The sequence below is a fragment of the Hypomesus nipponensis genome, chromosome 17, assembly GCF_054491055.1.
Source record: "Hypomesus nipponensis isolate SF chromosome 17, ASM5449105v1, whole genome shotgun sequence".
In the NCBI taxonomy this organism is placed as follows: domain Eukaryota; kingdom Metazoa; phylum Chordata; class Actinopteri; order Osmeriformes; family Osmeridae; genus Hypomesus; species Hypomesus nipponensis.
In genome coordinates, this window is record NC_140377.1 from 16,260,150 (window position 1) to 16,273,692 (window position 13,543).

Here is a 13,543-nt window from a genome sequence, read left to right on the forward strand (position 1 = left end):
AGAAAACAATTAATAACCAATGTACTACAGATTACAAATATTGTTTGTTTAACATGCAAATCAGTGCACTATTCACTGCCTGAAAAAGTGCATCATGCAAATTTGCGTAGATGCCGAGTGGGGAACGTTGCAACAGAGAGGGATTGTGTTGTCTTGGCCAAGAGATAATGTCATTCGATTTGGATGTGATTCTTATAATAATAGGCATATTCATTTTTCAACCCAGCGCGTGTTAGCATGAGCGAAGTAGGCCAATTTATGGTTTTCAGGTGGTAGGCTACATCATATTCAACGTCGAACTATGAAAAATAAACCGTTGTTGGCAGAGTTTGCATTCAACGTTTTTTTGAGTCACCCAGTACTTTGTAAATGTACTGTAAATGAAATGCTGCCATTCCACAGATTTCTTTGCCATTTTACCTAATAACTAATGGTGGGCATAGATTCATTTTTTGAATCTAGATTAATCTCACTGTAATCTTGGCGTTAATCTAGATTAAAATGACTCATTTGAATTCCGCCAAAGGAATTCCGAATATGTGTGCTACCCAAATAATGACTAAAAGTAAGTAAAAGTAAGTCTTTGAGAACGGGTTTCTCAAGCCAGGTGGCGTATTTAGACCAGGGGCTCATCTCCGGTTTCCAAAATGCATCAAACTGCTTGAGAAAGCTGGTCTACTATGATAATTATGAAATGAAAATAAATTATGTTCAATAAGATGTAGCCTACTTGTGTTTATTAACTGTTTATTAGATTAGTTAGCTTGGCTGATAGAGCTGTGCTGACGGGCTTGCCTCGGTTGCACTCAAACATCGTAGTTTGACGACGACTCTTCCCCTGCGCTACATCAGTGCTTGGCCTGGCATCTTCCGCATTAGCTAAGGGATGCTTTGCGTTTAGGTGGTATTTGAGACTGGAAGAACTCCTACAGTAAAATAATTCTGCATAGCACAAGGTGCAAACAACCGTAGTCTTGTCGAGGTTTCCATTGGGAAGCTTCTTAAAAATAAATTTTCCCAGAAGCAAACCAGGCGGCTTCATAGCCGCATCCATGTTTGCAAGTCACGTTTGATGTGATAATTTCATACACAAGGCATACACACAGGTTCGAAGACTCGCCCCCTACAGTGCAATTCAGCTAGGTATACATCCGCGCTAAAATATCAAGGCGAAAGTCATCGTAGCTTGCGTAGTATAGACCCATCTCTCAACCCAACTTTGAGAATAGAATACAATACAATAACGGCAATAAGAGTCTCACGTTAACGCAGCACGTTAACGCCGATAACAGCCCACCACTACTAATAACACAGACAAAGTAGGCTATGGCAGAGATTATAGTTCGGCAGCCAATTGTGCTTGTGCCGTGTGCAAAAAACACACAAAACAAAGCACAGATTAACGAAAGGGAAAACAATAACACCTCTTCTTTTAGATATATATATATATTTTGTGTTGCTTTATTTCTCTTAAATAATATAATCAACAATTTCTGTCGAATATTTCTTTAATTCAGCATTGGCGACACAAGCGGGAATCAGATCTCACACTGCCATACGGCAGCTCGACTAAAACAATCTTAGTCGACCAAGAGCATATCGACCAGAAAATCCACTAGTTGACTGAGTGGGGACAGCCCTAATGCTTTGACAGATTAGAGGTTGTGTTTGCGGCAGTGGAGAGGTGTTTTTGGTGTGGGCACGCCAAGCCGCGAAACGGCGAAGCCACTTAAGTGTTTCTACCTTTTCTTATTAGGTGGCCAAGCCGCAAAGCAGCAATGCTGCGAGGCACCTATTATTATTGTTAGTATTATTAGGGGCCAAGCTGCGAAGCTGCGAGGCACCTATTGTAATTGGTAGTATTATTATTATTAGGGTCCAAGCAGCGAAGCTGCGAGGCACCTATTGTAATTGGTAGTTTTATTATTATTATTGGGGTGTGCTTGCCTTCAGCTAGCACAAACCATTGTAATCTCACATATATATTATTGTTGGAATGCTGTTAAACATTCTCACTATTGTTTTCCTGTTTCTCTTTATTGTTGGAATGCTGCTTCAGCATTCCAAGTATTGTTCTTTGAATCTTTATTCAACTTCTTCTATTTCTTCCGCGCAACCTTTCAGCGCCTTCAAATCTTCAGCTATTAAAACAATTCAGCTATAAAAAAAAAATCAACAGTTTCAGGCCATGGGCGCTATGACTTTTCAGCTTTGTAACTCTTATGGTTGAATTAATATAAATCAATATTCAAAATATTTTTAACATGGGTTTCCAATGGAGTTTTCTTTCAAATCCTTTCAAACTTCTTAAAACTTCTTCAACTTCCAACTTCCTTCTTCCTCAATCTTTCAGCTAGAGCCACCATTTCAACTTTAAAACGTTGACAAAACCCTAAACTATTTTTATGTAATTCAGCTTTTTGATATCTACTCAAAAAAAATGTATATCACTGATTATGTTTCAGGACTTTTTCAAACCGTTTCTGAGATTTACATGGGTGTTTACGAGAAAGCCCAGAGTGCAGACTGAATCGCTTAGAGCGGAGGGGAGCTTTGGATTTCTTTGAAAACATATTTCTAGTTTGCCACCATTGCCACAATTTTCACTCTTCATGCTTCGTTTTTGGATCAATAGATAGCTAATTTTGTGCTGGGTGTAGATGTCTGTGGAATCTAAAAGACTTACACATTTGTTCAGAGCCCCACGAAAGCGAGACAAAGTCCAACTCTCGCCCCATAGAGTCCAATGCAAATGTGGTGACAAATTTGTCACAGAAAACAAAAAATAAAAAGATTTATAAACTGCCGTTATAGTCGTATTTATGACCGCACACACATATAAAGGACATGTCTGGTTTCGGGAGAGTCTTGGGTCTCGGAAAATATCCTAATTTTTTGGATTGGAAGTATAGTTTTGCGTCTAGGTTAACTTGTTTGAGGTGTGGATGCTAGGTAAATGTTGGTTATTCTCTGCCCTCAGCGTGTTAGCAATCATAGCTGCACCATCACCGTGGCAACCAAACAAACAAGCACCATGAAAGCAGAATTGGGTCACGTTTTGGAAACTGCAGTAGAGTCGTATTTCTGACCGCAGAGACATATAAAGGACATCTCTGGTTTCGGCAGAGTCTTGGGTCTCGGAAAATATCCTTATATTTTGGACTGGACGTATAGTTTTGCGTCTAGGTTAACTTGTTTGAGGTGTGGATGCTAGCTAAATGTGTCATTCTCTCTGCCCAGCTCGTTAGCGAGTACAGCTGCTCCATTGCAGTGGCAACCAAACAGGCACGTACCATGAAAGCAGAATTGGGTAACGTTTTGGAAACTGCAAAAAGAGTTGTATTTCTGACCGCACAGACACAAAGGATATCAATGGTTTCGGCAGAGTCTTGGGTCTCGGAAACTATCCGTATTTTTGGGATTGGACGTGTAGTTTTGCGTCTAGGTTAACTTGTTTGAGGTATGGATGCTAGGCAAATTTCTGTTATTCTCGACGAACCAATTGAGTTCATCATTCATCAAACCCGATTACTAGCAATTGTCGGTTTATGCCAATAATACAATTACTCCGTTTACATGTGTAATTAGTTAGGCGATTACTCCATAAACACGTCTACATGATTCTTTTTTATTAATCGTTGTATGCTTCACGGACGAAACTTGCAGCATCATCCTTCTGCAACAAAGTGTCGCCGTGTCTTCTTCTATCGGCCCTACTGCTGTATGTTTGAATCCTACTAAGAAAGCCGAGTAAATGCACTCAATGTTAGGCTACATCTGCTACTGCTATTACTATCCCAAGTATAATTTCAGCTGTTAAAACGATAATATTCTTGTTATGACTAGCTAGCCTACTTCTTCTCTGTTTAACAGTTCAGCTTTCAGCTTCTCCCGCATTGTAGGCTATTTTAGCTCTTAGCTTTGTTAGATCATGCAGTTCAGCTTCCACACTGCCTCTTTTGTGTGACTCACACATTTTTGAAATTCATTTCAGCTTGCGGGTATTCTCATTTCTGTATTTTCAGCAATAATAAAACAATTTTTTATATATATATATATATATTTTTTTTTTTTTACGTTCAGCTCCTTCAGGAGATGTGTGCTGTGTTTTGGTATTTCTCCCTTTTATATTATTTTTTTTTTTAAAGGTTTTTGTGCAAATTATTCTCCCTTTAAAAGTAATGGTAAATCCTTTCAAATCATTAAAAAGATTCCTCCTCTTTCAAACTTAAACAGTTCAGCATACTTTCAGCTATAGACACCATTCAAACTTTATAATGTTCACAAGACATTCAGCTATTCCTAAATGATTCAGCTTTTTCAAATATTCAGTCAATTTTCAATCTTGACAGTTTTAAATACATGAAACATTTAGCTCCTTCTTGGTTGAGCAGCCAGCAGAGTGGACACTCTGCTGGCTGCTCTTTTTCTGATATTCAACTAAATTGACAAACACATTTCTCTGACGTTCATATAGTTTAACTTACAGAAACAAGTTATACCTTAAAATGTAGGAAAACGTGTCCTCTTTCAGCCAATGTAACTACTAAAGAGCTCACATTTACAGATTTTCAGCTTTCAGCCTTGAAGCAAGAGCAGCCTTTCAAATTCTCTCACTAACGTCAATGGAAAGGTGGGTAAAATTCGTCAGAGAATTTCGAAAGTAGACGTGTTTTTAAACTGCCGGTAGGGTCGTCATTTTTTGGATTGGACCTATAGTTTTGCGTCTAGGTTAACTTGTTTGAGGTGTGGATGCTAGCTAAATGTGTCATTCTCTGCCCAGCTCGTTAGCGAGTACAGCTGCTCCATTGCCGTGGCAACCAAACAGACACGCAGCATGAAAGCAGAATTGTGTGACGTTATGGAAACTGCAAAAAGAGTGGTATTTATGACCGCACAGACACATAAAGGATATCAATGGTTTCTCCTCTTTCAAACTTAACTACTTCAGCATACTTTCAATCCTCCTCTTTGAAATGTAACGAATTCAGCATATTTTCAGTTACAGACACCATTCAAACTTTAAAATGTTCACAAGACATTCAGCTTATAACTTTCTACTGTATGTTCACTATTTTCAGCTTTTTTAGCATGGTCAGCTATCCCCATTCAAGTTTTCAGCATTCTCACTGCTGTTTCGCAGGAACAGCCTTTTCTAGTTATTATTCTTTTTGCCCCCCTAAAACTTTGTCTATATTTGGACTACATAGACAACCTAGGTGTCAAAAATTTAGTCTTGGTAGAGATTGAGTTGCTTGTATTTGGATTTAAGTTCCGTTGCACAGTTTAGGAGGTTACAACGTTTTTGTGGGGACAAAGTGCCTTTTGTCGACAAAGGATAATCTGTGCTAGCTACGTCACCACGTCAAGACACGTTAGCAACGATGCATGGATACAACGTGATAGACTTTCTAGCTCGCAAATTGGAGCTTGGATTACGAGTGAAAAATACCACCCCAAAAAAATCACAACCATTTGGCTTTGTAGAGAAAGCGATTTCGAGTGGAACTGCAATCTCGCATTTTTGATTTAGGTTGTGACAGTCTTTGAAATTTGAGCAAGTGCAGGTCGCCCGTGAGACCGCCTCGTCTTTTAGGCAGCAGCCATGATAGAAAGCGTCATAGTAGTATTTTTTGTAGGTAATTTTCTAGTTCAATTTTACACCAAAAAACAGAAAGAGGGAAATGTTATGACAATATGACTATTGTGAAAACAGCCAGGTGGTGAGATTTGAATATAGGTTGCTGTAAAAAGGTTGATTTGTTTGCTACGTGAGAGCCTGTCAGCCTCCATTGACGATTGCGGAAGTAACAACAGTGTTGACACTCAGTCAACTGACGATCTGCGTCTGGTGAGTATTTTCTTAATTTCGTACCAGGGTCAATTCTACATCTAAATGGACAGCAGTGTTTTAAAGATATGGCGATTGCGAAGACAGCCAGCGGGTCAGCATAGTTTGTTATTTGTGTAAAACTTTGAATTTGAGTGAGACCGCGTCTTGTTTTAACGTTAGCTTCAAAGTCACAGACTAGGCTCGCCCACTGGCAGTAGTAGGCTACAGTACTGTCTTCAATATCACAGCTATGGCTAAACTTTATTATGTCTTATTACACGGCTGTTCTTAATGCTGTAGAATGCTCCATTCACTTGAATGGGGCTTCCCAACGTTCCCACAATACTAGGGTCCAAATGCATTGCTCCCTCCTCAGGCCCCTAAAGCCGGAACTCTCTCCTCAGGCCCCTTTTTTCATGTGTATCCGACGTATTAGCGCCACCGCTGGTCGGAGGATACTGTAGGCTATTTATATTAATAGGCTAACTTACGTTGAACTTCAGTTTTAGCATAAGTCAATAGTGTTTAACATAGCGGAAATTAGCATTGCGGCTAGCGTTACGTATTGCTAACATTATGAACATGATCACTGTTCTGCCCCTGGCAAGCATAGAAACAGAGCCTGTTTAAGGAGAGCCTGCCCACTCCCTATTAAACCCCATTGTACCGAATTTGGTTGCAGTTCCACCAGAGTTCCACTGGGGGTGATCGCGAGCGAGTGCATGTTGAATGGGAGTCTATGGAGCTAAACGGCTACATTTGTCTCTTTTTCCCGATTGTCATTGAGAAATCTCCGATTTGATTGTAGTTTTTGCATGTTCAACATGGATTATAGGTCGAAAGTTGAATGAATGAGTACTTATGTCCTTTTGATTTCTTACAGAGTGAGTCGTTGTTGCCTATAACACGCTAGCATTCTGCTAATGAATGCTGATTGGTTAGTGAAGGACTGATACGACCAGAGCTCTTGCTTGATGGCATCCGAAGAGGAATCAGAATGTCAGAGCATTAGCAACATTAGCAACAACATTAGCAAGCCAAAACTCTTTCTAGGATGTGTATTGACAGGAAGAGCCTAACCTGTCAGCTGTGTTGTCGATGCCCTGAGAAAAAAGTAAGTGACCAGAGCTTGCCGTAAAGCAGTAGCTCTGGTCGTACGATGTGTATGACGTCACTTACAATTTCTTACAACGTTTTTTTGAACAGAAAGGCGCCTTTTTAAAAATCGAACAGCCAGCAGTGTGTATTTTTTTTTGGCTCCTCTTTCGAAATCTGAATTCAAATTACTAGACAAAAAATTATATCGTGAGAAAAGTGGATTTTGAGGGGTATAGCTCCATAGACCTCCATGCATTCTGCACTTGCTCGTTAGCGCCCTCACATGGAACTTCAACCAGTTCAGAACCCGGAAGTTTCCCGAGAGTGGCAGTTCTCTCTATATTAGACATTCTCTGATAGAAAATAGGTTTGGCAGTTTAGCGTCATCTAGTGGTCATTATAGAATATCAAATTTTTTCCGTTGGTCATTTGCAGCTGCAACAGCTGGCTCGTGTTATTAGGATTCCTCCGTAAGGAGGAAACCTATTTAGGGGCCAAGCAGCGAAGCTGCTATTGTTATTGTTAGTATTATTATTAATATTATTATTATTATTATTATTATTATTAGGGGCCAAGCAGCGAAGCACCTATTGTTATTGTTAGTATTATTATTATTAGGGGCCAAGCAGCGAAGCTAACAATTGTTATTGTTAGTATTATTATTATTATTATTATAATTATTATTATTATTATTATTCTTAGGACTGGGTGTCTATGGCAGCCCCCATAAGCGCATGGTCGAAAGTTTTGAAATTTGGCACACTCATTGGGGACAGTCCCCTGGTCCAATTCACAAAGTTTCATGTCCGATACTTGGGCACTCTAGCGCCACCAACGGGTCAAAGTTGGACTTGTGTTTACACATGCAACTTTTGAACCGTATGACCCATTTTCAAAAATGAGATACCGTTGGATTCCGTGGATCAAGCCGAGTTCAATGCACACCATGGCGCCAATTTCCGGTTATATAGAGTGTCCGCTATTTCCGGTTTTATCAAAAACCTTTGAAAGCCTACTCCTCCTACAATTTTTGTCAAATCTTCTTCAAAATTACCAGAGATGATCTTCAGACTAAGCCGCACAAAAGTTATGGTAGAGCATTTTGATCCCCACAGCCGTTTGTCCGTGACAGCCAATCAAAGTCATCAGAAAAGCCACCAAACAGGAAATGAAGTAATATCTCAGCAGTTCTTTGAGACAGTGACACCAAATTTGGTATACCTACTTGGAACCTTATTCTGAGGATGTCCTCCAAATATTGTGTCATGTGACTAAAAGGGGGCGTGGCCGGAAGCATAAACGTGTTTTGGCTAATAACTATTTAAGTGTTTACCTTAATAAAGTACTTTCTTTGTCTGTTGATGTCTTGTGAGTTATCAAGCTTGACCATCGATAATATTTCATAACAACCGAATTGACGCGTCCGACATTTTGGATTTCATGGAAAAGTGTAAAAACCTTTTACACGCCCCAAATTTTGTCCAATGTTTACTAAAATTGGCACAGATGATCGTCAGACCAAGCTTCATAAAGGTGTCAGATGGATTTTCCATTTTCAAACCGTTTGTTCGGTAGAGCCGATCAAAGGCAGCGGCGAAGCCGCAAAAGACACGTGAGAGCGTAACTCAGCAACCATTTGTACGATCGTCACCGAACTTGGGTTCCATCGTTTCCACGAGGAGCAGAGGAGGCCTGTGGTGTTATACCAGAAAAAAAAACACTTAACACTCAGTACTTTGGAACGCAAACAGATATTTCAACCAAATGTGGTGTGTTGCATGAGTGCAACAGGTTGTTGTGACTTAATTGTTGCGCAAGTGCTATGGAGGCCATGTCCTGCTCTGGACTGCTTGGCCCCTCCATTGCTGCTTGCAGTTATATTTATTATTATTATTATTATTCCGCCATGGGTGTCTATGGCAGCCCCCATAAGGGCTTGGTCGAAAGTTTTGAAATTTGGCACACTCATTGGGGACAGTCCCTGTAGATGACCCTGTCTATCCAGTGTAACATTTTATATTTTGTATGTTAAATTTGGTATAAACGACCTCTTATTTTTAAATACTAAGAATTGTATTTTGTTAAAACGAAAGACTTTTATTTTGAAAATGTGACCAGTGACCAGGATGTTGAGAGGCAAAAAGGTTGCCCGCTAAAAAAGCATTGTGAGTTAGTTTTCGATTAACAGTTCAAGGTTTGCTACTCTACTAAAAGAGATGACAAGCTCTTACGGTGTTCACGGTAACGTGTTTTATAAAGTTCAATAAACGCAACAGTTTTATAACACCTGTCGTCGAGCCATCACTTAGTAGAGATAGCTACAGTCCCCTGGTCCAATTCACAAAGTTTCATGTCCCATACTTCGGCACTCTAGCGCCACCAACGGGTCAAAGTTGGACTTGTGTTTACACACGCAACCTTTGAACCGTATGACCAATTTTCAAAAATGAGGTACCATTGGATTCCCTGGATCAAGCCGAGTTCAATGGACACCATGGCGTCAATTTCCTGTTCTATATATTTTCTGCTATTTCCGGTTTTATCAAAAACCTTTGAAAGCCTACTCATCCTACAATTTTTTTCCAATCTTCTCCAGAATTGGCACACATCATCATCACAGCAACCCTCACTAAAGTTATCAAAGGATATTTGATTTTCAAAACAGTTTGTCCGGTATAGCCAATCAAAATTGGCAAAAAAGCAACCAAAGAGGAAGTTGGGTCATATCTCAGCTAATCTTTGAGATATCAACACCAAACTTGGTATGTTGACTCGGAACCGTCGTATGAAGATGTCCAATTAATATGGTGTCATGTGATCACTGGGCGTGGCCGCAGGAAGCAAAAATGTGTTTTGGCCAATAACTGTTGATTTGTTTGCCTTTATTAAGTGATTCCTTTGTCTCATGATATCTTGGGACGTCCCGTGTGTGACGCATCATAATTTGTGATAATAGCCGAATTGATGAGGCCACCATATTGAATTCATTGAAAAACGTTTTTTCTCTACTCTTCCTACACATGTTGTCCAATCTTCAGCAAATTTGGCAGAGATTATCTTCAGACCAAGCCTCATAAAAGCTATCACATGGTTTTTTGATTTTCGAAACCGTTTGCCCGCTACAGGCAATAAAATGTGCCGTTAAGCCAGCAAACAGGAAGTTGGGTCGTATCTCAGCAAATCTTTGATGGATTTACACCAAACTTGCTGCGTGTACTCTTTACCCTTTTCTAAGGTTGTCTGAAATGTTTTATGGGTCATTTGACTGCTTGGCCACCTCATTGCTGCTTGCAGCTATATTTTGTAATATTTTTGTATTTATTTAATATTTTGTTGTTGCTGGTTCAATGAAATGTTGAAAATAAGAAGAAATTGGCTGTTTTTTTTTTATATAGCCTACATTTAATGTCCAATTAGGCACAATAACAATTGTACCTATGAGGTTTTTCAATCAGGCTTTAAATCTGCCCAGATTACGCGTCTCCAGCTCGTTCAAAATGCTGCTGCCAGATTTCTCTCTGGCTGTCGCAAACATAAACACATTACTCCCATTCTCAGATCTCAACACTGGCTGCTGTTTTTTCAGAGAATAGGTTTTAAAGTTTTACTTTTTGTCTATAAGTCTTTCCATAACACTGCTCCTCTCTACCTGTCTGAACTTCTTCATACCTACTCTCCTTTTAGAAGTCTTTGCTCATCTGACCAGGCTATGTTAGTGGTCCCTCGTGCACGGCTCAAGCGTGGAGAGCGTGCCTTTCTTGTGGCCGGCCCTAGACTATGGCATTCCCTGCCACTAGAGATTAGGATGGCATCCTCCATTTTTTGTTTTAAGACCAGGCTAAAGACCCATCTATTCTCTCTAGCCTTTCCATGACTGCTCTGGGGTTTATGTTTGTCTATATTTTTTTGTTATGGTACACTTTCTTTTAAACTGGTTATTTTATTTTGTCTACTCTTTTTAAAAAAGCCTCTTTTTAATAATGCCGATTTTAGCTTTTTGAACTCTTTCATTGTGTACGTGTGTATGTGTAAGGTCGATTGCACTGTGAAGCACTTTGGCCAGCCGTGTGGCTGTTTTTAAATGTCCTATATAAATACAATTGAACTTGAATAACTGCTGTGAAATTGTAGTAATGAATAAACGCACCGATAAGTGTTCAATATGATCTGCTGTTTTTACATCACCCACCTGTCATTTCTGAACCCAGTGTATGGTCGTGGGTTAAAAAACAGGTAGATATGAGAGTTAGCCATAGCCTAGGACTCTGCATGCAGTGTCAGATCCAAAACCGAGTCATCTCTACTGCAGTATATTTATTGTTCAGGTGGATCCCTTGCCTGTTGCACAAATTCATTTCAGTAACCTAAGCCAGGACGCAACACCACAGATGCTAGGCATGATTGGAAATTCCCTTCCATGACAAGTTATGGCACCCCAAACCACCTTTTTAAAGCACTAACCCAGATAGCAAACTTCATTGAAACTACACACTGAATCAACATTCCGCTTTCAACGCTAATTTCATTGAACCAACGTTAGACTATGTTGACCCATCATCATTTTGCACCCTTATTTAGTATTGAATCAACTATGAAAAACAAACGCGATTCTAACGGTATTTCCACCAATATTACTATTGAAACAACGTTGAAAGATCAACAAGCTATTATTTACAGCAGCAACCCAGTCATCTCATTGTCCTGTTTTTATATGAAATGTAAACTTGTTGACAACTTGTTCTTCCCCAATCTTGACGAACAGCCATACACAGCAACAATTAACATTGTTTAAAAAAAACATTTTTTGCCAATGTAACTTGCTCACTTATGCTTCTAAACTAGCTGACTTCCATCAAAACAATCATTCGCGTGTCTGAAACCGGAACCTTTCAAGGGCCAAACTTTACAAATGAAAATTATAGAATGTTCATCAAAAAAGGTCTATACTAATTATAAACAACATGGGTGTTCGAAGAACCGAATTAGCCAGATAATGATTATCAAGATGATGTTGTCTTGGATGTGTCATTTGACCTCGGATGTAATAAGCAACGTACGGAGAACGGGCCCCTGATTGAAACCTAAGCCTGGTGTTGTAATTTTATTGTCAGAGGTCTGGTTTTCTCTCCCAATTTGCAGATTGATAATACTTGATGATCCAGAACTCAAATTAACTTAGTCACTCCGTTAATGAAGAGACGGACAAAACACTTTCTTAATCACTTACGCACACCGGGGTTTGAACTTGGGGTACTCCAGACTCATGTCCACAACAATCGTTTTTCATTAACACCACTTTAGTCAGCTATGCCACAGAAAAGCTAGCTTTTCAATGGCATGGGTGGAGGGTATCTGAGGACAGAGATGATTCAACCCGGTTACTCTGTGATCTACTTACCTCATTGATGTACTGCTTCACCTGCCAGGGGATGAAGGGGTAGTGGATGACTGCTAGGACCACAGCTGAATTGTGACCCGGGATCCATTGCCCCACCAGCAGCCCACTGTCTGCCCGGTTACAGCACTGAGGGAAGAATATTTTCAGCACCATGGCCACAGGTCAGAGTAGTCAGCTAAAGACCAATACTCCCTGAGGGACTGGACTCTCCTCGAGGGAATGGCTTGGAGGTCAGATTTCTGCAGGGATAGAGAATGGAGATAAATGGTACAGATTTGTGTAAAACAAGTGTGAATCAGACAATATTTCTTGCATAAGAGATGTTGTTGGCCAAACAAATGGAATGGTGGATACTTTTAAATGCATTTTAATCCAGAAAGGTTTTTCGTTTAAACTTGTATCGACTACAAGAGTACACTGCCCTCTTTTGTCCTTCAAATATTGAGCCTTTTAGAAGTTTCTAAGGCAACCAAGCCTAAGGCATAACAGTCATTGATTAGACTGGGGGTTACCACAATACATTGTAGCACGCTAGCGACATTAACTACTTTAACACGTATTAAAAACAGCCTTGTCGTAGACTAATCTTATTTTGTCATAAGATCAAAAGCACATACATACAAACAGCTAGAGCTAGCTAATTTGCAGATAGTTTAGTCTGAGGTCCACCGCTCACCGCAAACTAAGACTACTGTACAATACTATACAGTAGGTAGGTGGGTACTACTAGTCTGGCAAATACGAAGAACACGGCGAATTAACATTTTCATTGGATTTAAAAAAAACAATAGCCTGAATATATTACCGTTGCTTGTACTTTCACACAGCATTGATTACACATCGAAACAATTCAACAGTGAAGGATCATCCTGGCCATATAGTAATACGTTCCACTTTTCCAGTTAGTGCAAGCTTAAGAAAGCTGCCACTTCAGTTGTTAAGAGATATCCGCTTGTTTCTCCAGCAACCAATGGGTGCTGACCTACTTCCGCTTTCCGGTATTGTGTTTCCTGTTCAACGGCTTACCTCTACTAGTGTACCATGATATCAACAGAGAAAGAAAGATTACATTGATAATAATAAGTTGTGTTAAATGTTGAACATGAGCTCAGGTTCAACTTGTGCCGTTGTTGGTTTCCATAACAATTCATTAAAATTGAAAATTTTGTCGGAAACGTCAACAACTTCGAAGAAATTGTCCGTGTCCTATGCTT

The 13,543-nt window shown here is 39.7% G+C and overlaps 1 protein-coding gene across 3 annotated transcripts in view; it reads right to left on the reverse strand.

Annotated features, from left to right (window-relative positions):
- The window catches only part of pigq (phosphatidylinositol glycan anchor biosynthesis, class Q), a 91,658-nt gene extending 78,336 nt beyond the window's left edge, over positions 1-13,322 (reverse strand). For 2 of the 3 annotated variants that reach the window (XM_084677050.1, XM_084677049.1), the window contains exons 1-2: positions 13,135-13,321; positions 12,330-12,568 (exon numbers count right to left, since the gene is read on the reverse strand). In XM_084677050.1, the coding sequence (XP_084533176.1) occupies positions 12,330-12,482 (153 nt within the window). In that variant the 5' untranslated portion in view covers positions 12,483-12,568; positions 13,135-13,321. Of the gene's footprint in view, positions 1-12,329; positions 12,569-13,134 lie in introns of all 3 variants that reach the window. The other variant, XM_084677051.1, reaches the window with a different exon arrangement.
- Between the last annotated feature and the right edge of the window lie 221 nt (positions 13,323-13,543).